At 49.7% G+C, this 26,002-nt stretch overlaps 2 protein-coding genes across 2 annotated transcripts in view; both read right to left on the reverse strand.

Moving 5' to 3' along the window:
• The window catches only part of LOC144145918 (uncharacterized), a 91,951-nt gene extending 78,314 nt beyond the window's left edge, over nt 1-13,637 (reverse strand). The window contains exon 1 of the mRNA XM_077677765.1: nt 13,089-13,637. The gene's annotated coding sequence lies outside the window, so the exon portion shown is untranslated. The remainder of the gene's footprint in view (nt 1-13,088) is intronic.
• Nucleotides 13,638-14,958: 1,321 nt separating this feature from the next.
• Nucleotides 14,959-26,002, reverse strand: part of LOC144145920 (serine/threonine-protein phosphatase 4 catalytic subunit) — a 34,049-nt gene continuing 23,005 nt past the window's right edge. The window contains exons 6-8 of the mRNA XM_077677767.1: nt 23,125-23,314; nt 21,923-22,001; nt 14,959-15,678 (exon numbers count right to left, since the gene is read on the reverse strand). Of these exons, the coding sequence (XP_077533893.1) occupies nt 15,628-15,678; nt 21,923-22,001; nt 23,125-23,314 (320 nt within the window). The 3' untranslated portion in view covers nt 14,959-15,627. The remainder of the gene's footprint in view (nt 15,679-21,922; nt 22,002-23,124; nt 23,315-26,002) is intronic.

Below are 26,002 nucleotides of genomic sequence, written 5' to 3' on the forward strand. Positions count from 1 at the left end.
CAGTAACTGTCACTGTAGCAAAGTTACTTTTGGAAACCCCAACTGTAACAGAGCCACTTTTTTTTTTTTTTGGCTGAGGGAACTGTAACACCGTAACTTTTTACTGCATGGGGACGTGCCCATGACTGCTTTTGTATATCCGCGTACCCGTCGACCCAGCAGCGCGCTACTGAACCATTTCACTATTTACCGTCCTCAATGCTATACCGACGTCCACCCAACCCCACCAAAGCTATTTTAGTCCAACGTTATCATTTTTCACCCTAATCCTGCCTCAGCAAAAATCACTACCGATATTCCGTCTTTATTTAACCCAGGAATCACTGTCAATCGCTATTAACCTTGGATATCATTAATAGCATCTTGTCCATGACTGACATGCTTTGGTTCGTTTCTGGCCTTCCTCGGGTGCGCGATAATTTTTGCGCCATATCTTGCACTTCTTCAAAGTCGCCTCCCAACGAGACACATAAAATTGCCTCACAGTGGCGTCTCTACAAGCAGGCTTCCTCGTCCTCACAAGAGGAGGCTTTGGCAAGGTGCGCCGGCATGCCCTCACGTAGACCATCCGACAAGCTGGCGCCGCGGTCCGCCGAGCTTTCCTGACTACCCCTCCTCCTCCTCCTCCCAACGCCCGATCCTGTTCCTGGAGCGAGTACGTGGTCTCTCGCGAAGTGCGAAGCCGTGCTCCGGGTTTGGTCCCCTGCTGGTTGGTTGGTTGGTTGGTTCCCTATGATGTCGCCTCGCGAGCAGACTACCTTCCATTTCCTCCTCCTCTTCCACTGCAGGAAACGACGAAGGCGCCACGGAAATGCCCGCGTTTCGTAATATAGACGCTCGTTATAACAACTGCACACGTACGATCTCGGCGGAGAAAAACAAATTCGCCACCCGTAAGATGCGCCTCAATCCAACCACGTGCGAGTCGCAGTGCTTGCTTTCCAAACAATTTAACTCTGGAAAAAAAAAAAGAAAGAAAGAAAGAACAAGGAAACCAGGAAAAGAAAGTCTGAGAGCGGGCGATGAAAACAGAAGACGCTGCAAACGCGCGGAAAAGTTTTTTTTTAACCTCACCAGCGTCAAAAGTTGAAGATACAGGGCGTTAACATTTACGAGGTCCTTCTCAAACTAGACTCGCACAAATGCACAACAATGTCTGCATCTAGCTATCTATGCGTAGCCTGCGCAATTATATTATTGTGACGTTTACCCAACGCATAACGAGTGCAGAGAGCTGCGCTTTGGGAAAAGTAACGCGGCGGCTACGGCCGTTTTCCAGGTGGCCGCTTCTCGCACGTCTTCCGCTTGCGTCACACCATTTTGATATGTCCGTTGGTGAAACAAGGCTCTTTGTAAAAAAAAAAAAAATTGAAATCCCCGTGAACAATACATAATACGTAGTTACAACGAATGAGCGAACAGCTTTCTTTTTCTTTTTTCTTTTTTCCTGAACACGACAAAACACACTTGCTAACCCCAGACTCTTCGAGGCTGGTCTCACTGACATTAACTACCCGAAGGGCGAAAAAAAAAGCACATAAGGATATCACAACAATACGTTGGATTTGAATTCTGTTGCATGTAAAGCTCCGGGAAGAGTTTGACCCCCAACTAGTCATGCGTGCACTATTTGATTGATTGTAGGGTTTAACGCGCCGACGCAACGCAGGCGATGAGGCGCGCCGTAGTGGAGGGCTCGGATTAATTTTGACCACATGGGGATCTTTAACGTGCGCCGAAATCTCGAACACACGGGCGTTTTTGCTTTTCGCCTCCATCAGAAAGCGGCCGCCGCGCCTGGATCGAACCGCGACCTCGTGCTCAGCAGCATGCGTTGCACTATTGTACCTTATGCGTCTACAGTTTATGTGTACACAACTCTTCACTGTCAAGAGGGTTGAGTAAAATAACTCGGACGCATGCGCATTCAAAGCAACCCAGTTTAGTGTGCTGAAAATTTGAACGGTTTTTCTGTTTTTGCGTGAACTATTTGTTTCGTATTCCCACCCAGTCACGGCCCGAAAGGGGCTGCAGTAGCACGTGAACAACACACGCAGTAAGAAAAAGATATGGGGGTAGGTCCGCAAAAAAGGGCGACGACAACGTTGCCCAGCCCATTATGAATTGAGCGGACGGTGTGGATCAACACAGTAAATATTTGTTCACGCAATGTTACGTCACTCTGTCCGTGTGGTAATGGCACAGGTCGGATATTACACGCGCGCTGAGCGGACCGACCGCTTTCTCTTTTTCTATTTTCGCCACAAGCAATCATTCCACTGCGGCTCGCACTTTCGCCATTGACAATACCAGCTGTGTGCTCTTCGCTCCTCGCACACGGACGGCGACAGTCGCTGCAACACTACTACGCTGCTGTCCCCCAGCAGTGATATTACAGGTCGAAAAAGCAAGCTGTCCGCGTGATCGCACCACCGCAGGCTGTCTGGTGCAGTGCCATGCACCATGACAAGCTTTTGCATTCAAGCCACGTTAGCAGACTTAAGCGTCCCGAGACCCGCCACGGTGGCTAGCGTGCTGTTGAGCCCAAGGACGCGGGTTCGATTCCAGGCCGTGGCGCTGCTGTTCAGATGGAGGCTAAAACCGAAAACGCCCGTGTCTCGAGATTCCAGCGCGCGTTAGAGATGTCCAGATGGTCGAGGTCCCGAGCCCTCCACTACGGCGTGCCTCAAAACGCCGGTGTAGCTTCGGGGCGTTAAATGCCCAGAATTAAGACAGCAGTTACTTCGGCGTCCGCGAAATTTCGAATTTCTGGCGGGCTCTGCTTTCCCTAATCAGACAGCACTGCAGAACACGCAGATTTAAGTCGCCCGAGTGGCGTCCGCGAACCGCGCTACTCTCGGCCCCGCTTCTTCTCCAAGGTTTATCCTGCCCGGCGTTTCTTCTTCTCGCCACACCCTGTCACCACCCCATTATGCGAATACCGAGGAAGCCCTAGAAGGAAGTACATTCACCGCCACAACCAGCAAGCACTAGTAGCAAACTAACACGTTCGGGCAAACTGAAAAAAAGCTGGGATCCGTCTCGGCACTGCGAAGCAAAGTTGGACGACGCAAGGGGCCGGCCTCTTTCTTTTTTCCCCCTCTCCTTTGCAGCGCGGTGCAGTTAGCGCTGCACAGGCCACGTGGAGGCGGCGGCGGCAGACGCGGCAACATTGCGGGTCGAGTCACGTCCCACTGCACCGCATGTGGCCGTCGCCGCCGCTGCACTGCTGCACGGGGCCCAACTGCGCGACGGCTGCTGAATTTCGCATCACACTCGGCACTCGCCGCTCTTCCTTCCCCTGCACGGCGCCCAGGAGGGGAAAAAGAAGCGAGCCCGCGGAAAGGGCACCGTTCAAACATCCACAAGGTGTCCGGTGCATGCAATGCTCGCTGCGCCTCAAGAAGCGCCGGTTACCTCCGGTGTGGACAGAACCCGAGGAGGGCAAACGGCTCGGCGGGGGGATAGTGGTGCCGCGAGGTGCAGCCGCCCGAGAAGGGTGTGCTCACGGGCGGTGTTCGGCGCACACGAGGTCGAAGGAGCGAGTGAGAGGGCGACAGAACAGCACGTGACCACTGAGGTTGCGTCACGCGCGACTGACGCCGGCGCTGCAAAGGAGAGTTCTGTAATACAAAGTACACAGCGGTAGGCTCCAAAGTGCCCGCCCGGAGGGGTTTTAAAACAGCCTATCCGCTTCGCCTGGCACGCGACCGTGTGCGCTCCGGCTTTTTTTTTTTAACAGCGAAGCTGTTTAGCAAATCGTAATTTTTCGTGTCCGCGGTTACAATACCGAGAAACTGCCGAGCGCGCGCAAGTAAGCGCGGGCCTCGCGGCGACCGCCCGGCAGCTAACGAAACCCAGAAAATGCCGTACGCTCGTGCGTGCGTGCCTCGCGGCGACCGCCCAGCGCCCCCTGCGCACGTTTGTCAAGCCAAGCATACCCATTAGGGAGGTTGGCCAAGACTGCGGCGACAGCCCGGTAGTTAAAAAGAAGCAAATCGGCTGCAATCGTGGACTTAAACCTTCGTGAAGGTTGCGTACGGCTTCGCTACCTTCAAGTCTTACGCGTTAGCGTGAGCTTCCTGCATTTTTTTTTTTGATGCTCAAAAAAATCAAATCAACTTGGTAGTAGGTTAATTTGATACACTGGGAGCATTTTTCGGGCGCCCGCAGTGTGGTTATTCCCCCTGTCTCGCTGAGAACTGAATACCAGAGAGTGAGAAATATACGGCCGCCCCGCCTCCAAACAAACAAAAACAACAAAAATAAAAACAAACAAGCAAACCTCGTTTGCCGTATGAGAGCACGTGTAACTGTCCTGTTCGAACGTGCAGGCTGAACTACCCACAACTTAAGCTGCAGCGCCGAGTAATCGCTCGGCCAGATTGTGAATGTGCGCAGTATGATTAGCAAGGCAAGTTAGGTTAGTCATTTCCACAGCGGCTCTCTTGAAGTCAGACCAAGACAAATCACATGTGTAATTACAAATGTTGGTGTAAATTAAAACGAATTCCCGATTTTCAGCAATACAGCGAAACATTGCTTGGTCACTTACGCTTGAGCACAAACCATTACAGATACCGTGATATCAACCATGCAATAGGCGCGAAACACAGATCCGTACGGAACACAGATGGTTTGCTTAATGCGCCTATGCACTCACAGCCAATTCCGGGCATAGCTATTTTGTTCATTCAGAAGCAATTCGCATCGACACCCGAATAGCGTTCTGAAGACAACTACCGTTCACTGTGAGAAGCAGGGAAGTAGCCGGGGGAAGGGAGGAGGGGTAGGGGGGGGGGTTCGAACCCCTTTCGAATTTTTTCTAGGCAGTGCGCAAGCGAGATTTGATGTTCCTTTCGGCAGAACTCATCCCTTCCCATAATCCGTAGCCCACACGGAAATAAATTTCCGGCAACGGCCCTGGTGAGAAGTATCTAGGCGAAACCCTCTCACACAGCCTGCACTTTCGGAACGACCCCGAGCTAGCTCGCTAATCCTGGCGCGTTAGGCAAGAATAAGCTGCTTGCACAAAAGAATAAGCTGCTTGCACACTGTGGGCTAGATGCAGAGATCCCCGCACGTCTATTGATTTATTTAACGGTACTGCTATACTCGGTTACAACTCAAGAACGGCACCACCTCATGTAGTGTATCACTCCGCCAAAGCGCCGGACCCGTGACGTCAATGCGCGCGCGTTTTGAAAGGGGTTTGCTATGAATGCGTAATATCGTCTGCCTTGTCTCACGCAGTTTGTTTGTCGTCACTGGAGTCGTTTATAAGCATATTAAGTCCAAAAAATCACGGGAACGGCTCACGCCATGTTCAACATATCCCCAGTAACGCCCTACTTTCGCCGCGCGGAGAAACACCCGGCCACGGTGATAAGGCACAGCGGCAACTTCCGGTGCCGTTCTTAAGTTGTCACCGATAGCCCGAACTTGTGGCCATAGCAGAGCGGGGCGAGAACGATCAAAAGGCACAATGCAGTACAATCCAAACCGGGCTGACCAGTTCCTGTTTGCAGGCAAGTGTTAGCTACAATGCGCATGCGCAGAATTCTAAGTTCTTCTTTTTTTTTTTTTTTACGACCTTCTGGAACCGCGGGATTCCGTTCCCTTGTGGATACAAGCCCGGCATTTCCTCTGAGCACCCAGCGCGATCTACTGCTTTCCTTGGAGCGCTCCTTATATTCTTTTATGCAAATGCCATAAGGGCTCCCTCAGCAGTCCTTGCCCCAGTATCCCAGAGGGTAGAATCATGAGTTCTAGAACGAATGCCCCCCGGGTTCGAGCACCAGCAGTGCCAATTTTTTTCCCCCAAGACACGTGACATTTTTATTGTAAAATGTCCCGTTTGCTCAATTCTGCGCATTTTTTTTTCGTAAAAAAAAAACGTGGTTCGGTATCTTTTAGGCCTTTTCAGAAGTGGGGCGCGGCATATCAACACGTTTTTTTTATTTACATTTTCATTTGGTGTTACATTTCACCTCACTCGATAGCGTTATATTCGTGGCGACATGAAACGCAGTGCTACTTGAATCGTTGTGAACTTGTTCGTTTTTTTTTTTTTGTTACTTTTTATTTTTTCGCGGTTTATCTTTTATGAGTGCTGCGCAACGCTCCTTACTGCAATGTTTTTATGACCCCTGTGGCTGGTTTTCTACAATATCCTTTTTTTTTTCTCGCGCCTTTTCTCCTCTCTTTGGTGTTGTACAAAGCTCTCGACTGCAATCTTAAAGGAGCACTGACACGAAAATTTCATGTTCCACTTTTATTGTTTTTATCGATGCTTAATGGTCTGGCGAACCCGAAACAGCCCTTCAAATACTTCAGCGCGCGATAGTTAATTACATTGAACGGCCTGAAAATCGTTTGTTTCAAATTCCCGCGCTTTCATCCCGAACGGCGCATATGACAGACTCCCGGACAGACGTCACCGCTTTGTGCGGACGTCACCGGCGCCTGCTTGAGAGGGTGTTGCGCCCGCTCGCCGCTCGTGGGGTCGCGCGCGTGAAGGGACGTCACGAGTTTTTGACGAGCGCTGTCGCGTCACTTCTTTTCCGCTCTTGGATTGACGTCACGCTGATGTCCATTTGCTGAGTGCCGCTCCGCGCGCTGCTCCGTCGGCGCGATAAATGAGATCCAATTGAACTACGTTCTTCGCGTCGCAGGCCGCTCATATTTCAGCCAGGGTATTATGTTGAGTGAAGGAAGCGAACTGTGCAATAATATTAACGCCGAAAATTGGTGTCAGTGCTCCTTTAAGAAATGTCTATTTTTTTATGCTAGTATGTTTTTTTACCTCGGAGCGAGGTTGGTGATTTCTATGCATCTCCTACAACAACGCGCTCTGGGGGGAATGTAGTAAACTGAATGAATGAAGAATAAATAAGTAAATAAATAAACAAACAAACAAACAAACAAACATTCTGCATCCCACCGGAAGTACTGCTCTTGTACCCATCTTGGAACGGATATAGCTCCACAAACCAACTGCTTCAGGAACATGCTAGCACCACGGCCAAGTGCAAATGACGACATGCTTGAACGTGCCGCAGATGATGATGAAAACACTCGCGCATTGCATGCAACCTGCTTTCACAAAGAGGGGTCGTTGAAAAGTCCCCGGGGCCTTGATGAAACTTACAAAGTGTCAGGTTCCTGTTGCCAACACGTGTCTCTGCATTTATACCCACATCGGTCTAATTGGCAGTTTTGACGCTCGCCTGGTAGGGCACCTTTATTACGTGCAATGGGGCACTCGATCGACAGTTGGTTCGAGGTCCTTCGCGGAGGGCCTGTGTAACGACCGTGTAGCACAGGTATAAGTCGTCGATAATGACCCTATTTTCATGCAGTCAGCGTACTGCCTGCCCCGCTCCATCGAGTACACCTTAAAGTACTGACACGAAATTTTTATGTTACGTTTTTTTAGCTGCTATGCGTGCCTACCAGCCCACTAATCATAGAATGACAGATTAGACGGTCGAGCGCAGCGTAAACATTCGTTTACGGCGTCGTCTATTCGTGCCAGTTTCGGTTTGGACTGAAAAACGCCGAGCGGCCGCCATGACAGCATGTATAACATGACGTCACCATTCTTGCCGTATCGCTGCCTCTCTGGAAGCGCGCGCGCGCGAGCGCACGCGCGCGCCCATACCGGCCGAGGTCTTCGCCGTCCCCACAGGCCCGGGCAGCATGACGTCAGTCCCAAAACCATGACGTGTACACACGCCCGAGCAGCACGCGCCAACCACAGCCGGCGCGTCGGCTTCGTCACGGGAGCCCCGACGTCGGCAGTTTGGGGCACGTAGCAGATGATGTCACGTCGGCCCGCTCTGGGCTTTCTCGTGCGGGCGAAGATTAAAATGGATTTTAAAGGAGCCATGAAGAGAAAATACAAGTTGGGTTTATTAGAAAGACTGCTTAGTCCCGATAACGATGATGCCAATATCATCGCAATCTTCGAAAAAATAACGGAGATATGAAAGAAAACGTGTTAAGCAGTCGCGACCCCCTAGCCGATTTCCCGCAACTTTTCTGTGACGTCACGGAACCTTGTTTGTGCGTTTGGAGGCCGCCTAACTGACCTGTCACGACGACACATGACTGGACGTCTGTAATGGGGCCTCTAGTTCCATTTGACTGCATCACTTGAATGCTAACGTGCAGTTAACGCACTGAAAATTATGTTTTATTGTTGGCCCGTATGACGTCATTCTTGCTCATAACACGTCACTGTGGCGCGCAATTTGAAAGTTTTTAAATACTTCTTGCTTTTTTTTCGTTAAAAAAACATCTTTTGGGGCTGTAATGGAGCTGAGTGAGATACTGAATCCTAGTTCTTTCAAATTAAACGAGGTTGTATTTTCTCTTCATGGCTCCTTTAAATATGTTTCGCTGAACGGTTGCTGTTGAAACTTGCTGGGAGATATCTCCTGATAAAAAGGAAGCGTTTTACATAGTTATCTCAGCTTTGAAATTTCGTGTCAGTACTCCTTTAACACTTTTGGCATGCCGTATACCTATTCGGGAAGCGGCTACCCTAAGGTATGACTCCTCAAGGGACAGACAACCGATTTTCGTGGAGTGCATGACCTCTAGCTCGTATGAAAGCCAGCATTTTATATACAGGGCTGGCTGCAAATGATTTCTAAATAACCGGCGGAAACGCTGTAATTTTGCACTCTAAACTTTCTGGAGTTCGAAAGGTGGCGACACGTAGTGTCTAAACGCGACACTACCGTACATGTCCAAACAACTCCGTCAGTTTCAACGCGTGATTCGAGAACCGCATAACGGAATAGGAAAGGTTGTACATTACTGTTTTCGTTTTTTAGCCGAGGACAAGTTTTCAGCCACCACTCTTAATCTCAACGTGTGCAGTTAAAAGTGTGTTGCAGCGCGGCTCAGCTGTCACGGTTGCCAGCATTCCTTCTGGCGGGACACGTATGGCTGGTAGATCTAAAAACTGAGATGTCAAAATCGTTTTGGGTAATTGAAGTGACGCCCTTTCATTTGGTACAGAGGAAATATAATCGACAAAAATTGGTTGTCCGCCCCTTTAGGTGCCAACTCACCAGCAATGGGCAAATCTTGCAGCTAGTTGAATAGAACAAAGCGGTACGTTGCCTCTAAGGATTGTTGCTATCGAGATATTGCGGCGAAGAGCACTGTAGGCCACGACCCTCGGCATTTGAAAGCGACAACGCCTCTGCGCAAGTACGTAGACAGCAAGCGCGAACAACGTGAAGAGACCACCCTTTATCACCTAGCTTCTGACAGCTTACAGCCAACTGGATTCAGTCCAGCAGGGTTCCTTTGACGGTGCGAGCTATTTTTTAAAGCGAAAGCTTCCTAATGCAGTTCCTTTAGACCGGTCAGTCGACCGAAAAGCTCTGATAAGATCTCTGGACCCAATGCGCGTGCGTGAAGCAGGTTGGGTTGGGTCAAAACGGTTACTCGAAAATATCGAAAAAGGAACGGTTCTAGATAAGACAATACACGCATCAATCATGAAGAAGGAGTACAATAGTATACACTTATCTCATAAACCACGTATCGGTATACATTTAGATCGTTCGCAGATGCGTTTACTTAGCACGCGAAAAAATCGTCGCACGGGTTCGTTTTTCGTTTGCGATTTGGGTCTTTGAAATGTCTGAGAATCGGTTGGACGCACCAGTACCTTTCGCGCTTCTCTCAACTTCCTTTAGGAAGGGGTGGTAATTTTTTTTCCCCGCATCATTTCTACAACGACGTCCCCCTTTCAATGAATGCAACTGCTGCCCATACACGCCTCACGAGCACAGTTCTCACAGCATGCCGACAAGGCGCCCGTATTTACGTGGCAGGCGAGCGCAAATAGCACTTTCTTGACTAGCGTGTTTCACGCGCGTCGTCGCAGAAAGGCCGCGTGGGCTGCGGCGCCGCTAACTACTCATCAAGCACGCAGAAAATGACATTCTGGCGGAAAAAAGTTGCGCTGGCCGGAAGCGGTCGGGGTTTTCTTACTGCGGACCAGAGCGCGGGCGCACCACCCCCCAACCCCGCGTTCCTAGTAGACCCCGGCTGCTACCGTTCGCTGATGACACATGCGAAAACGAAGCGACAACCGAGCTAGCCTTCCTACCCCTCTCGCAAAGAAAGGTCGCTCGACGCGTCGGCAGGCCGCGGAAGAGGTCGCTTCCCCGGGACAACGTTCGTCCCTCAACCCGGACAAGACGACCTCCCCGACCGCTCGCACTCAAACATGCCGAGAGGCTCACACGACCTCTCCACCCACGTGTTGACTGCGCCGCCGCAAGACCTACAACACGTCACGTCACACACAATGTATAAATAAATACACGCTCACAGCCGCATACAACAACGGAAGGGCCAAGGACGCGTGATTACTACGGAGCCCTTTCCGCGTCGGCACCCACACATACGCAAAAACCCTCTTCCCCAGACGATCGGGCCAAAACAAACACAGACGCTCAAGGTAGAGAGGAAACAAAGCCGACAACGCATATCAATCGTCTCTCGCGCAGAAGCGAGAGCAGGGGGGGGAGGGTACGGGAGGCTGGGCCACGCGTCTGGGAGGTCGCTAAGGAAGGGCGCACTACAACAGCGGAACAAGCGCGTCTGCAAAGCGCACATTTCTCGGGGATCGCTGGGGAGGAGCAGTGGGGGAGGAGGAACAGAATTAAAAGCGAGAAGAAAACACGAACGAATGGCACCTGTCGCGCGACGCATGCGGAACAGCAGCCGCCCAGCAAATAGACGAGACGGAGAAAGCAGAGAAAAAGAGCCCGCCCGAAAGTGAATCAAAACTGCGCAAGGAGAAGACAACGAAGAGGCGCAAACAACAAGACCAATGATAATAATAACCAGGTACAATCATGGCGGGGGAAGGGGAACGCCATAAACAAATATCAGGGCAAGGCGAGAAACGCCGGCGAGCGAACCAGACGGGGGAGAAACAATGGAGAGAGCGCGCAATGCACGGAAAGCAGATGCAAAGGAGGGAGGGAGGCAGAAGCGACGGAGAAAGGGAGACGATGAAAATAAAAACCGGGGGAGAAGGAGACGAAAAAAAAAATAGTAATGCCGGGGGAAAAAACGAGACAAATACCGTCGGGCGAGTTTCCAGACAGAGCGGGAGAAGGAGTGCCGCCGAAGAGGAAAGAGGGGGTGGGAGAAAGAAGGGAGAGGTGTAGCCAAGCGCACAAAAAAAAGCAAAGGAAGCGACGGCAGGCGGGCAGCCCGGTTTCAAGCAAACGGCTACACTGCAACACGGCGGCGCGCCGCGCGGCAGTGGTGGGCCCGACCAGACGCTGCGGCGGCGGCGACGACCATGAGTAAATAACTGCAAAATTAAATGGAAATATATAGAGCGGTCGAGAGGGGAGACGCGGAATCTCTCTACGAGAGGAGGAGGGGAGGCCCGGAACGTGCGCCTTCCCTTCAAGAGCTCGGTCCGCCCGCGCGTGCGTGCGAACACCGTCGGCTGCTGCTGCTGCTGCTTTCGGAAACCAGCAAGAAAATAGACACGTGTCGTCGCTGTATGTCGACACAATCTCACCGTGCGCGGAAAAAAGAAAACGAAGACTTCGAGAAAAAAATGCGCCAACGGTCAAGGGCTGAGAGCAGATCGGTTGGCAAAGGACCGGAAGGGCTGCTGCTCTCTCATTACAGTTGTGGAGGGAGATGCATCACTACAGCGGTGACTCAGAGCGACTTATGCACCGAGCGTCGGTCGGAAGGGGGAACGGAATAAAGAAATAACGGTAATGGTAATGGCCGCTTTTGTAATAAGCGTCCTTAAAAATTCCTCGCGCACGCGTTATCTTCCATCCTTCGTCGTGGCAGTTCTGTAGACAAAAAACACACTTAAAAGCAAAAAAAAAAAAAGCCACACAAGCAGCTTTAAAAAAACTAACCAATATTCGCTGAAACGGAGCTTTGGAAGCAAATTGTGACTGGCAGCCTTCCTCCTAGCAACCCTTTCAAGCATTGCAGAAAAAAAATAAAAAAACATTTTTAGGCTTCACATTTAGGCCTAAGAGTTTTAGGCTTAGTCCACTCGCGGAACGAGCAAGAGCTCCGATCGGAACACCGGAGGACGCGTTGCATATTCGATTAGGCCTAAGGCGCTGCTGGCTGGTCTGGCCTGCCGAGCACCGAGTACGACCGTGCGAGGCGCCCGATACGACCACGCCGTAACGCACACACGAGATTGCTCAAAGGCAGACGATCACAAAATAGACAAGGCGTGCGTGAAAGGAGAAACAAGAACGCGTCATTCCGTCTCATTTCAAAGAGACGGAAATACGACGGAACTACTTCGAACCAACCGAAATGCAGTGTTCTTTATTTCTTCTTTCTTTCCCACAAATATCAAACGTCGCCGCGACGTCGTCTGCGACGCGGCATTCGTGGCGAGGAGAACTGTTTAGGGTTGTTATCTTTGTGCGATTGTTTTTCGTCCCCCCCCCCCCCCCTCACCACCGTCGTCTGCGCGCTCAATGGCAGGCCGAGAAAGCGAACTAAAAAAAGAGCACAGCAAGCGTGGCGGCCGCATAAACAACAAGAGAGCCGGCTGGCTGCTTCTTTATTCTCTTTTGCTTCTTCGCGCGCTCGCTGCCGGTCGGCTGTCTGACCTACTTGGTATTATCCCCGCGTCTTCGGAGCAGACTTCCTACATCGCAAACCCGGAGCGCACTTGACGTTCGGCTCAGGAACCGCTCGCGACGCCTCGGACTCGGACGAGAAAATGGTGCGGAATAATAATAAAGAGAACGTCTCGTATTTTTCATCCCAGCCTAACTCGTCGCTATGCACGCGCTCGTACAAGTGGGCTAGCGACGCGGACCCCCTGAGCGCCGCCAAAGTCAACGACACCGCGATTTATCTTTTCACGTCTTTTCTGCGCTTATCGCGGCGGCAAGGATTGGTCCGCTTCCAAGAGGAGACGGACGCTTGTCAGAAATAGTGAAAAAAAGGTGTGACGTGCGAAAGCCGCCGCGAGCGGAGATGCAGCAGCCCGCGGCAGCGGCGATAAGGCGATCAAAAATAGCAGGGTCGCTCGTGCGACTCACCTGTTCGAAGATCGAGCGGCAATCCGTCGGTGGCAGCCAGCGGCGGGGGTCCGGGAAGCGAAAAAGCGTCTCTTGCTGCTCCCGCGACGGCCGCTCATGGGACGAACGCGGCGTTCACCTCTCGTTCCGGCACCGTTTTTTCCCCATGGAGACGGTCGGAGACTTCGCACGCTGACAGATGAGATGACGAACTCGGCTCGGAGCGGTAGGCCTAATCACCTCGTTTTTAATCATTCGTAGCGCTCGAAGAAAAACCACTCGGGATGCACAAAAAAAGCGCCATTCCTGGCCAGGTCCGCAGACGGCATTACCGGGTCTGTCCGTCGGCTTCGGGAGACTCTCCATGGCGGGATAAGCTGTCACATTTTAATTCCACTGGCCGATGCCTCGCGCAGCCCCAAAATGCACCTCACGAATATCGAAAACTGGAGGAAAAGCACGCAAAAGGAGGATTTTTTTCATCGATGGGGAGCCAACCACGTTACAATCTCGACGAAGCGTCGCCGGGCTCCCCTCGCGGCGTCCGCGGCTCCCCCTAGGCGCCGCCGATGCCGCCGGCAGGAGACGCCGCTCGACGCGCCGCCTGCTACGGTGGCGGCCGCCTCTGGCCGCCTCGGCCGCGGCGTTCGTCGCGCGTGGCACGTCAAGTAACCACCGGCCGGGAACCAAACGTAGCCAAGGAAAAAAGGGAGCGAAGCCGGCGGGAGATAAATTAGGGAACTTGTGCAGACGATCTCTTGCTCAGATTTGCGTCAGCGATAAGCTCCTTACGCGCTACGTCCTGCTCAGACTGTGCAGCAGACGACACTGCTTTTTTTTTTCTTTTTTTAAGGTAAGGAGCAAACGTACCGCCTCATAGTCCGTCGTTCGGCATCTACCTTTTTTTTTTTTTTTCGGCTGTACCGATCGACAGCTAAGCACACTCCACATGTCAGCAGCAGAAGGGAAATTCTCACGCCATTGCGCAATGGACGTACCTTGCGCAAGTTTAGTCTTTAGACACTCGCGGCGTCCGCATTATCGGCGACGTCTTCATCTAGCAGGTAGCTCCCGCCTGTCTATTATTTTGTCGGAACTTGAAATCCTTACTTTCAAACAAACGGTCCGGTTTCATAACGCCATAGTTCGTACTTTTAAGGAAGGCACAGAACAAATGCAAGGTACATGCATGCTAAACCCGCTTCGATTTTTCTATTTTCTTGTGCTTGTTAGGGGCGCATTAGGCTCCCTACTAGTAGTGTTGGCCAACTGTCTTGTCAAGCACTTCAACTGTGCATGGTAGGTCAAATCCACTCAGTGGTATTGGCCAGGGATGATGAGCTTCAACCAGCCCCGCAGAGATGTCAAGCGAACTGGAACGAAGCCCATGGCCTTTTAGTGCTAGAAAGAATGGCTATCGTGTAATGTAATAGCAAACTATGCCACTGCAGTATACCTCCTCTGAAGTATTTCAGAGCCTAGGAGTTGTGCAATTATGAGCTCACAATGCAACTCCCAACCATGCACAAAATAAGGATCCCGTTGTGATTGCACTATACTGCTGCATCGTTAGTGATGTAGCATCATCACAACTCCATCACTACCGCAATATCATGCTGTCAAACACAAATTGCATCATTACTGCAAGGTTCCAACATGCTGGCAGCATGACCAGAATGCTGGCAGCATAGCTGTGCAACATTTTCATCGTGAGTTCCAATATTTGTCCGCCAATTTTAGTTCATGGCTATTTCAATACTTGTGGATCAGAATAAAAGCCGTTTGACTATCAAGCACAAGGTAGCTTCTTGAACTGAAAATTCAAAGCACCAGTGGTTCCGCCATAAGAGGTGCTCACAGGAACACAAAAAAGCACACGCCGTGGGACATCTGATCAAAAAACAGAAGCACATCTCCCATTTTTATTGACACACTGTCTTTACCAAGCACTTGGTTCGTGCACTATGAAAACGGCACTAACCAGTGTAAAGCAAAAAGCTCTGAAACCATCACTGGGGAAAAAGGGGGGAAAAGAGCTAATAGTTACAAAGTTCACAATTTGTACACAGTGAATTGCGGTCGCATGTGTACGTCCTTAGCAAACATAGACAAACATAATAAAAACGAACGCCAATTGTTGCACAAAAATTTGAACAAAACGCCCCGAGTGCACTCTGCATGCAACCCCCCCCCCCCCCCCCCTCATTAGTGCACACTCAAATATAACGGCCCTCCATTTCATCAACAACAGATAAACACGACATTGGAGTAATGGCCCAATTTGTCGAACATGCAAAGAAAAAAAAAAAACGCAACAAATGTTTATCTTTCGTAGGATGCCTGGGGAACAAGAGTAGGGAAGTAGGGATGGAACTTGTACAAATGCTGCTGATGTTTGTTTCTGTGCCTTACGCGAAGATCGCTCAATCTGAATAGGATGTAGGGTGAACAAGGTAGCCTACAGCACAAGAGTTTGTTCCACAGAGCACAGTGCAGAAGACTTTTATGCAGTACAAAAACAAAAAAAAAGGAGGGTAAAAAAAAAAAAAGAGGGTCCTCGTCACAGGAAGTAGTCGGGCTGGGGCTTTTTCGTCGGGATTCCTCGGCTCTCCTGCAAGGTGGAAAAAAAAAAAAAAAAAAGACAAGGATGGCAGTGTCAGTGCATTGCCCCAAACACAACTCTCTGGTCACAAAAACGGGAGCCATTGTTGACGAAGTCAATGATTAGACGGCATACCGTCTGGTCAGGGAAATCAGGATCTATGGTTGAATGGATAAATATGTTTGTACACATTGTATCGACTCAATAACACATCACCAGGAAAAGCCTGTGTTTTCAAAGTAAGTTCCAAACTGCCGAGAACCATACGTGAAATTGGGGCCACTGGGGTAAGACGCTTGATTGAACTGACAGAATGCAGTACTTCGTGCAAATACCGAAAGCAGCAGCACTGTATCGTTACTAAAGCCTGCCTTCAAAGAAAGTGACGTGTTGCGCTACAGTTTTTGGAGCTAGTACTGTTAATTCCAGAAAGACATATGTGGTACTCTAACTGCCGCTCAAGAAATGCCATGATGGCTGTTTTCGAACTAACCGTACCTAGTTCCTGCGTCAGTGTAGACTTGAGCAGACAAAACATTCAGTGTACACCAGTGCAGCGCTGCAGAATGCCCCAGACAGAGGAAACACAAGTGATGTGTGCTGACGCAACGATGTAGCTGCTAGTTTACAAATACAGCCACCCCTGCTTATATCAAGCTTATGACACGATGGCAAAAATCTAATTTTTGGATGATTACTGTTTCAACTGATTACTGTTGTGGTCTCTCTACCTCACAATATGCATAATCCTAGCTTTGCACAAGGCAGGCATTCATGCACACTGCGAGGAACCACCGTGGGTTCGAGCTAGTTGAGCACGCTCACGATACTGAAACGCCGTCGCGCCAACTTAACACCGCCTCTGTTGGGCAGGTGGAGAAAGGGGCGACAAAGGAATATGCCCAGGGCACGGAGGGAAGACGTTTATTTTATACTAACATTCTAGTCACATATTTTACAGACCCAATTACATAATTTACAGTACCGGTACGTACTTCCCGTTAGGTGAAAGGGGCGATGGGGCGCCGCGCGCAAGTGCGCACGTTTCGTCGGCGCAGAGCCAGTGGGCTCTTCTGTCAGGGCAAATTCCGGGGTGCGCGCCGTTGTGCGCGCGCGCATCGCTGTGCTGGCCGGATCGGCTCGCAGCAGCGAGTGAGACGGGGCCCATTCGCTCACAGGCGCGTACCGCACGGCGTGTTCGTCACGTGGTAGGTACGGCCTTACTGTATGCAAGCGTAGGGACAACAGGAGCAGCCTTAGGCACGGGCCGCAGCCGGAAGGGCTGGTGGGCTTTCGCCGGCGCAACAGACTTGCAGCCGGCTGGTAAAGAAAGCGTCACATACCTTCGGCCAACGCCTTCGGCGTCCTGGAAGCGTCTCCCCCGAACGGACCCCCGCGCAGGGCGCGCGTTCGCCTCCCGGCGAGGGCCCGGTTCGGGTATCGTTCAAACGAACCAATGAGGTGAGGTTAGCTCCGCTACCAGGGCGGAGCGCCCGCTGCGTGACAGTGTTTTATCGCCGCAACGGTCTGTGCAGGCTTCACCTCACGCAAGAGTTTGAGAGACGGCTCGGCTCTACACAGAGGCGCCAAGACGAGCCGGAATTTCGGAGGAGAGAGGGGAAAAGCGCCGCGTGATGGCACAAACCCAGTGATCGCGCAATGGCCTGGGCGTCAGGATCCCCACACTGTCTCACATTCATGTACCAACAAGGCCACATTCACGGCGAAGGAGAAGACAAGTTCTTGCTGGTCAAAATCGTACATCTGAGTTGGCACAGCTTTGAAGGTTGGTGCAGCGAAAAAGGTATTTGCTCTTGTCCAAAAGACCGTTTACAGCAAAGAGAGATTAATATGTAGAGCCCCACAACTACGTAAAAATGAAAATTCACAGTGATTACAGTAAATGCCCCGATGTGGCCAGTTTTGCATCTAGCATATGCTTCCACAAACATTTTGAGCACCTCACTTGTGCAGAGCTCGTTTTGCTACCATCACCAGTTGTTCTCTACGGTCTCTCTACTGCCCATTCCCACTTTTACCAGCTTCTGCAGGCATTCTTATGTTGGTGTACCAGTCATGAGCATAGGCAAGGGTACTGAGCAGTTTCAGAGCAGTTGAGACGAAATGCAGACTGCATGCAGTATCCAATAGACGGCGTCATGTTAAAGAGGAAGGTCTAATGTACACACCAGGGGACCTTTCTTGAGCTTGGAGGCTCCCAGAAATACAGCTCCGCTTTGTCGAGTACTTCAGACCATTTTTCCCACTACGTGTTCTAGTACAAAAGCTCTACTATTCTACAAACCTGAATTTTGCGGTTATCTGTTTGAAGTCCACCATGCTTCCCACTTTATAAGTCGCGTGCACAAGGGTTGAAATATGGCCAGCCCGAGTTCTTGTGCAGCAGAGGAAGAGAGGCAACAGGTTTGCGACACCCCAGCATTAGGCCTAACGTCACACTTTGGAGTCCGACGTCAATACCCGTGCCTGCAGCTGAATTGTACTGGTGCAAAGAGGTTGTGATGGCTTTGTGACAGAAAAACAAGTGGAATGCCACAATCGGTGGTGCCTTTTGTAATTGGATACGGTGATCTTTATGGTAGGCACACTGCCAAAAGAAGGTGTGACCATAACGAGCGGCCAAATAAACACTGGGGGCAACATCAACAGCAGCGTGTACGTGGCTAGAATCAAAGCAGATCACGCACAAAACATGGAGTGATCAAGTCGGGCACAAGCAGGGCGTAGTTTTTGTGACGCTCGCTGTCGAAGGCATATACAGCTTTCCTGTAAAATCTAGCGTGGATACTTTTGCCTATACATACCTCAGCTTTTAGGTGAACCCACAGAAAAACAGCACGTTTGTAAACAAACAAAAGCGCTGCACGCTAAAGTTACAGGCCTTGAGGCATGCCGACATCTCAAATCTGTTCACACTCGCGCGTTTGAAAAGATATTCCTGTGTTACACCACGCATGCATGAAAACGAAAATTATTTCGGATTTGACATTTGTAGCTGTCTTTATCGCACACAAGCAGCCAATGAACGGCGGCTAGGCGGCACTGCTCTGCGCAAGATAGATTTATTTATTTCTTTTTGTTCGCCACCGCTTTCCCCCCAAAATTCGTGAAGCCTCCCACATTTTCAAGTTTACAACTCGCTTGCACTAAGGCTGATGTGCAGCACAAAGCAGCCTGGTTCCTGTTTTCAGGCAAATGTAGTCGGCCATTACCCAAGGCTTGGCATACCACGAGCATGACATTGCTTGGCAAGCCTCCTATGCCTAATGACTAACTAACTTTGAGCCTACATGTATAGGGTTGTTCGTTTTGAGGCTTTATATTTTTTTTTAAATCGGGGTGTAAAAATCAGGTGTTATCCTTCAAACTCATAATTGAGGAAAAATCGGGTTTTTGCAAAATCATTCCGATTAAATTTAGAGATGTAATACTCAGAAGATATTGTGAGCTTCTCAATTAAGTCTAACACGTCAAAATTGGTGTTTGTTTCAAGTTGGTAATCAAGGGGGGCATCAAGAGTTTCCTAGCAAGTACTCTTGGAAAATATGTGTTCCTAAGAATCAGTAATGATGACAGTGAAGAGCACTGATAACTTCAAAGAAATTTTATGCTTAAAAAGCTGGTCACTGATTTTTTTACACATCCTTCTTTACACACATCATCTGCAAGCGCAACATGTCGGTCTCCGTTCGAGACCTGTCCGATCATTGAACGTATCTCAGCAGGGAGGAAGTTCTCGACCTCACAGCCTGATGTAGTGAGTGGCGGAGTCATGCCAATAATCAACTAGTTTGCGGGGCTTGGTTCCAGCAAGTACTGGTTGAGAACAGCTGACCGACAGCCAACAATTATGCAGATCGCTACTTTGAAAAGATCCATTCGGGGAGGAATGGGGTTTAACCTGATTGTCCCGAAACATATTCAGGGTGTAAAAACCGCGCAGAATCGGATTTTACCCGAAAACGAACAACCCTATATATGTAGGACATTCGGCATAATGCCACGTATTGATGAACTGGTACCCATTGGAAAAAGCCCTCACTGCCTGTGAAGCTGCGACCACCGATCGACATGAAGACCAAACGTCAGGTCTAGGCTAGCACACACCCTTCTGTTCTCAAGACTGACGAAATCCCGTCTGGCTAGGAAGACACATTTCAAACAAAAGACACCAACCAGTCCAAAAAAACCGTTGACCAAACCGCCAAGAACAGTTTTTCGGGCTGGTCGGCGTCTCTTGTTTCAAACGATGCCCCACCGTTCCAGCTGTTTCAGCGCAGCGATACATACCAGCCATGTAGAAATGGCCAACATTTTACAAGCTTGGTGCATGGCGTGGCATGCACCAAGAAATTGTTTATTCCCAAATATGAGAAACAAGCATAGCGTGCAGCACCTCAATCGCCTCATGAACTAAGTGGTATTTGCTGCCAACATTCAACCCTCCTCTAAGCCCACAGCTCCCAACCAACTTCTCTTTTTGCATACAGAGCAATGTGCCTGCTGCTTCGAAAATTCCCTCGGGACAACACTGTAGAGCACTGCACGGGCCCGGGCCGGCCCGAAAGCCCGGGCCCGACCCGGCCCGCGGGCCGGGCCGGGCCGCCCGACTTCGATTATCGGCGGGCCCGGGCCGGGCCCGGGCTCAGTGCCGCGGGCCCGGGCTGGGCTCGGGCTCAGTGCCGCGGGCCCGGGCCGGGCTCGGGTTCAACGCCACGGGCCCGGGCCGGGCTGGGGCAGGAATTCATAGGCCCGGCCGTTAATAGTTCCGACGTGGAGTGTAGAAAAGAGCAGAAAATTGAATATTCTGAGTATACTTTTACGCGCTTTTGATGTTAGTTGTGCACATTGTTTTAAAAACGTGTTTTGCTAGGTCTGAAAGTCACTATACTGTAACTTTAATGACATTTCATCTACTGCATCAAGATTTTATATTTTGGTGTATAAGGTATCAAAGATACGGTTCCAAGGAGTGCCCTAGCGGGGAAGGAATTAATTAAGCCACCCTGGAGCTGTGCACCTATGTCTATGTACGTGTATTTAAGATGTCGAACTAATCTAAATGCGGCTGTCGTGGCTGGAAATTAAACTCACGTGCTAGAGAAGCGCCACCGCTTAACAACCACTCCAGGGAAAATATTTCAACGCACACACATATTCGTGGATTCAAATGGAGAGCAAAAAATTTCATTAATACCAACTTGTGATCATAACAACCACATGAAGTTGCCAAGAGTCTAGTCATCAAAGGTGACGGTGTCTCTCGTGTAAGAACACGAGCTATTATTACGCCCATGTGGCGTGAACTGCAGACGGCGTGAGCTAAGCTACGTGTACTTTTAAACCCTTATTTTTTGCGTTACAATTCAGGGCGTGCTTGTACAGACTAGATGCACCGTCTGATTTCTCGCTACGAAGACACTCGACCAAATGTAATAAACAAATTTTCTTCGACGTCTAAGACCAGGCCTGGTCACACACATGCGGGCCCTCCATAGGCTCATAAAAAAAAAAAGACCGTCCCCGGGCTGGGCGTGGGCTTGAGACGACGGGCCTGGGCCGGGCCTGGGATTGAGACGACGGGCCCGGGCCGGGCCTGGGATTGAGACGACGGGCCCGGGCCGGGCCCGGGCTAGGCTCACTTAAGAATGCCCGGGCTTGGGCCGGGCCCGGGCTCGGTGTTATGGGCCCGGGTCGGGCTCGGGCTTCACAAAGCGGGCTCGGGCCGGGCTCGGGCCTTAAAGTCAGGCCCGTGCAGTGCTCTACAACACTGGCCTATTGCTCCTCCTCTGAGTAAAAAATGTCCTCCATTACTGCTTCTTTTGGAGAAAACACCAAGATATCAAAATTTTGCGGAAATGACCAAGTACAATGCCTACGTAGCGCAGATTTGCACAACGGGGTAGTGCAAAATGTAGTTATAGTGCAGGGGATTCAGAGCAAGAAACAAGCAAAAGTGAGGACGAGTCCAGATTTAACAACCGCTAAAGCAGCTAGCTGTGTTCCCTTTCTTCTCAGCTTTTCCTAGCGGATAACATTAAAAGTGAAGGGGGAGGGGGGGAAGCACTGCTGATGTCAACGGAGCAAGGCTTAGCTGCCACACCGCAGCACGTTTCGTAGTTTCTTTTAAGCATACTTTCCCCGACATATTTTACATTCCAAGCAAGCTCCACTTTGGCAAGTTACGGCAAAGCGGCGGCATTCACTCGACCCGATTTCCTGCGATACCCACCTGGGGTGCGGCTTCGAAGATCGTAAAGTCCCGCTGTAGGTGCTCGTCCAGTTCCAGAATGGCGGCCACGTTGCCACACCTGCAAAGGGGGGCACGGGTGTTTTTTTCAGCAATCGCAACGCTCGACCCATGCCCGTAAACAAACATCCAGCAAAAACAAAGGTAGCTGCTGATCCCCAAAACTGATTCTCGTGCAACAAGGTATTTCTTTTCCTGCAGGGCAGACCCGACCGCTGTGGGACACTCTTACATGCCACAGGTTGAAGAATACACCTTTACAGCATGCTTAACTTTGGCTAGGCTTAACCTTGACTACTTCCCACTCCCCTCCGAGCGGTCTATCACGTGCCAAAATATGTGTAGCAGTACAACTGGACAGTTTCTGCGAGTTTGTAAGCTTCACTTTCTTTTGCCCAGATTTCATCAAATGCCAGCACGGCGAGTTTGAATCATCACAATACATTATATGATCAGTGTACCGCCTGGCAAGCGGAATCGGAACCCGAAACAACAAGAAAACAAAGTGAAGGGACAAGCGGTCCACACTAGCACCTTAGTGGTCAAACCAGAAAACACTACAAATTACACCGTCGTGCCAAGCCAACAGTAAAAGGCCACTTCACCAACGTCACAAGATGTTGCTATATTTATAATATTAGTGGTCAAACTCATCACCATGCCACTAGTGCTGCGCTCTTGGAAGCTGAGTAGGTTTTGTCATATTTTATGCTTTGGTCCCATAGCTGCAAATTAGAATTGCCCTATTCACTCTTTAATGGACAACATTTTTTTTTTGAGCCATGGTTGGAGAAACCAATACAGGAGCCTTCAAAAAGAAAGAAGCTGCTTTACTCTTTTTGGCTGCCCAATCATTCAACGAACTTTGAGCATGCTTATGAACAAAATTTTCCACGGAAGTGTGGCCTTGCTAGGTCAATATTTACGACATTTTCCGTAGTCTAGTAACAAAAAATAAAAAGCAACAAAAAACTAAACCAGAAAAGACCGAATGTTCTATAAACAAAGGAACACAGACCCACTGATATAAAATAACAATTGCCCCATGTATAGCTAAAAAAAAAATCTACATGGTATTTTTATTCAGCAAATAAAGGCAGGAGCATAGATTCCTCTAAAACGTTTACTTTTCAGAGCAGCCATGAGCGCATTAAACCCAGTGCAAAATCAAACAAGTTGCCCACCTGTAGCAGTAGTTTGGTGCCGACCAGACCGTGAGCACGGTCTCGTTGAAGTGCCACTTGTAGCCTTCCATCACCAGCTGGTGGGCCCGGCAGATCATGTCGATGTGGTTGGTGGCATTGAACTGCGACACCACGTCACTGCCAAACAGGTAGCCGGCACCGCGCGGGCTCACCCCCCAGCCCTGCGTGTCTGCAAGGGAGAGAGGGGGGGAATTTGAAGGCAGAAGCGGTATAATACCCCTGTCACGTGGCAGATCTAATGACATTCAGAGCAAATGTCGTTCACTCTAAATGCCATTAATTCAGCACTACACGAGAATACCGAATGACATTCGAGGCGAATCACATTTAGCGGCTAACTGAGGTGCCGCACCTAAATTAGCGCGGGCAAATGAGTAGCCTCGACAGCAGTGGTGCGTCACTAGACAACAAAATTCAGTAATAAACCAAAGAATACTGTTCTTATATTCCCCACTTCGTGTTGTTGTTCAAATAAGGAATGACAAACAAGTACTAACAAAGAAAATCTCATCCCTTGTGCACGCGATTTCATAATACGGATTTCTTGTGGACCTGTCTCGGATTGTGAAGTCTACTGATGCCACCTAAACAGGCGATTTTATTTTTATTAAAAAAAATAATCCTTTGTTATGTGTTAAAAATATGTGTGAAAACATTCTAGAAGCGCATGAAATATTTTTGCGAGCTGGCTAATCGTCACCGCTATCACAATCAAATGACTCGCGACTGGAACTGCGCACAAAAAACTGGACCAAGGAAGAGAACACACACAACGTTGCGTGTGTGCATTGTGCGAGTTCTCTTCCCTGGTCCAGTTTTTTGTGCGCAGTCCCAGTCATGAACCATTTTCAACTGCATTGTGTATGTTCTCTTCCCTGGTCCAGTTTTTTGTGTTCAGTTCCAGTCATGAACCATTTTTAACTAGCCCGGATTTCCTCTCTGCTTCAGATCAAATGACATCTGTTTCGCCGCGTAGACCTGCACGGCCAAACTGAATGTCATTAACAGCTGTCATTCACTTTGAATGACATATCTGCTGTGTGACATGGGTATTAGACTTCCTTACTGCTACATTATGCTTGCTCTCTTCGTTTTCATTCGTCCTTTGGCACGAATCACTTCAGGCACAATGGCAACGTTTCACACACACCTTCACCAGAATCAAAGTTCTCCGTGGTTTGTGTGCCCCTGTTCTACTCATGCGGCACCACGTCCACCTGTGACGTGGCACTCACTAAGGTTAACCCCTGTTATGCTGCTGGCAAAATGTTTGTAAGATAGCGCACACTGGAAACCTGATTTTAACTCCCATACGAAATGAAATCAAATGTGTAATTCATTTACTCTTTACACTGGCTGCCCTTTTCTGGACTTTCACAAAATGCCCTGCGAAGAAGGAAAAAAATTGGCAGACCTGAACATATCTCCTCTGAGCATTATCTAGGCCCATTCAATATGACCGCATTAGATGAACAATGTTCAGTAAAGAAATGCAGTGATCCGCCCTTCGTTTTTGTAACGCAGCGCGCAGCACCTTAACGTCACCGTTTGACCTCCGAGTGGTTGCGGGACGGGTCCATTATTTTCCCTGCACTCCCAGTTCACGAGGGGCACAAGCAGGCAAAAAAAAAAAAAAAAAAGTAAAAGCCTGCTTCTTCTGCTGCTTATAAACATAAACATTGGCACTGAACTGCAGTGAACCAGTAGTGCAAGAGATGCAGGTTGAATAATCGAGCAGATCTATTTCCGTGCAATGCTGGAAGTCATGGTGGGGATCAAAATGACATTGTATGATGAACCACTGCGGTGGCTCAGTGGCTAAGGCGTTGCGCTGCTGAGCACAAGGAGGCAGGTTCGCCCACTTGCAGCAGCCACTTTTCTGATGGAGGCGAAAAGCGAAAGCCCCCGTGTGTTCGAGATTTCGCCACACGTTAAAAATCCCCAGGTGGTCAAAATTACTCCAGAGCCCTCCACTACAGCGCGCCTCATCACCTGCATTGCTTCAGGGCATTAAACCCTACAATCAATCAATCAACATTGTATGATGATCCTGTGGCGAAGAGCGGAAAGAGAGGTTCTTAATTCCGGGCGATGATAAATGTGCACGGATGTCAGGTTCAATGACAAGTACAGCACAAAACAAAGAAGCTTTCCTGAAGTCTTCTTGTGGGGTGTCTATTCATTGAGGTAGATATTCACACTCTGGGTTGAACGCACTGCTGTGATGTATGCTCCAGTGGAGGGCTATGATTCAGGTATTTCACCTTTATTAAAAATACAGCACCCAGAAACAAAGCAAACTCGCTACTAACAGCACTGCAGCACCACAGTTGAGCTACTGTACCATTGCAGCAGGTGCGAAGGCATTCAACTGTGAAACGTGCCAAATACAAATAAAAACAAAGAAAAAAAACACTGAGCTAATGATAATGAGGTGAACTGGGCTATGGGAAGCACCGTAGTGGAGACCTGATTGATTTAGATCACCTAAGGATTTTTTTAACACCAGCCAAACCCTCAACACCCCTCCATAAGAAAAAGTTATGAAGGAACCTTAGCACCCTCCTTCTATGATGCTAGAATGTAAAGTACATGTGGGGATGCGTATGTCGACATCACTTCCATAGGAACTGGTGACAGCCGTAAAGACTGCTGTCATCGCTACTGTCAAATGCCAGAGTGGGTTACTAGGCCTTAGTCCTGAGCCTTGCAACGTCCAATTCATTGCACACCAAGCTGTGGGTACCAGTTGACGACACAGGGGTTAACGTTCCATAAACAAGGACAAGCCTCGCAGCCCCACGGAAATTTCTGAATTGGCAGTGAGGCTCTCACGACTGCTGTCACTATCAGCGGC

Source organism: Haemaphysalis longicornis, unplaced genomic scaffold (assembly GCF_048455015.1).
Source record: "Haemaphysalis longicornis isolate Haplotype H1 unplaced genomic scaffold, Haemaphysalis longicornis Haplotype H1 scaffold_7, whole genome shotgun sequence".
NCBI classification, from domain to species: Eukaryota; Metazoa; Arthropoda; class Arachnida; order Ixodida; family Ixodidae; genus Haemaphysalis; species Haemaphysalis longicornis.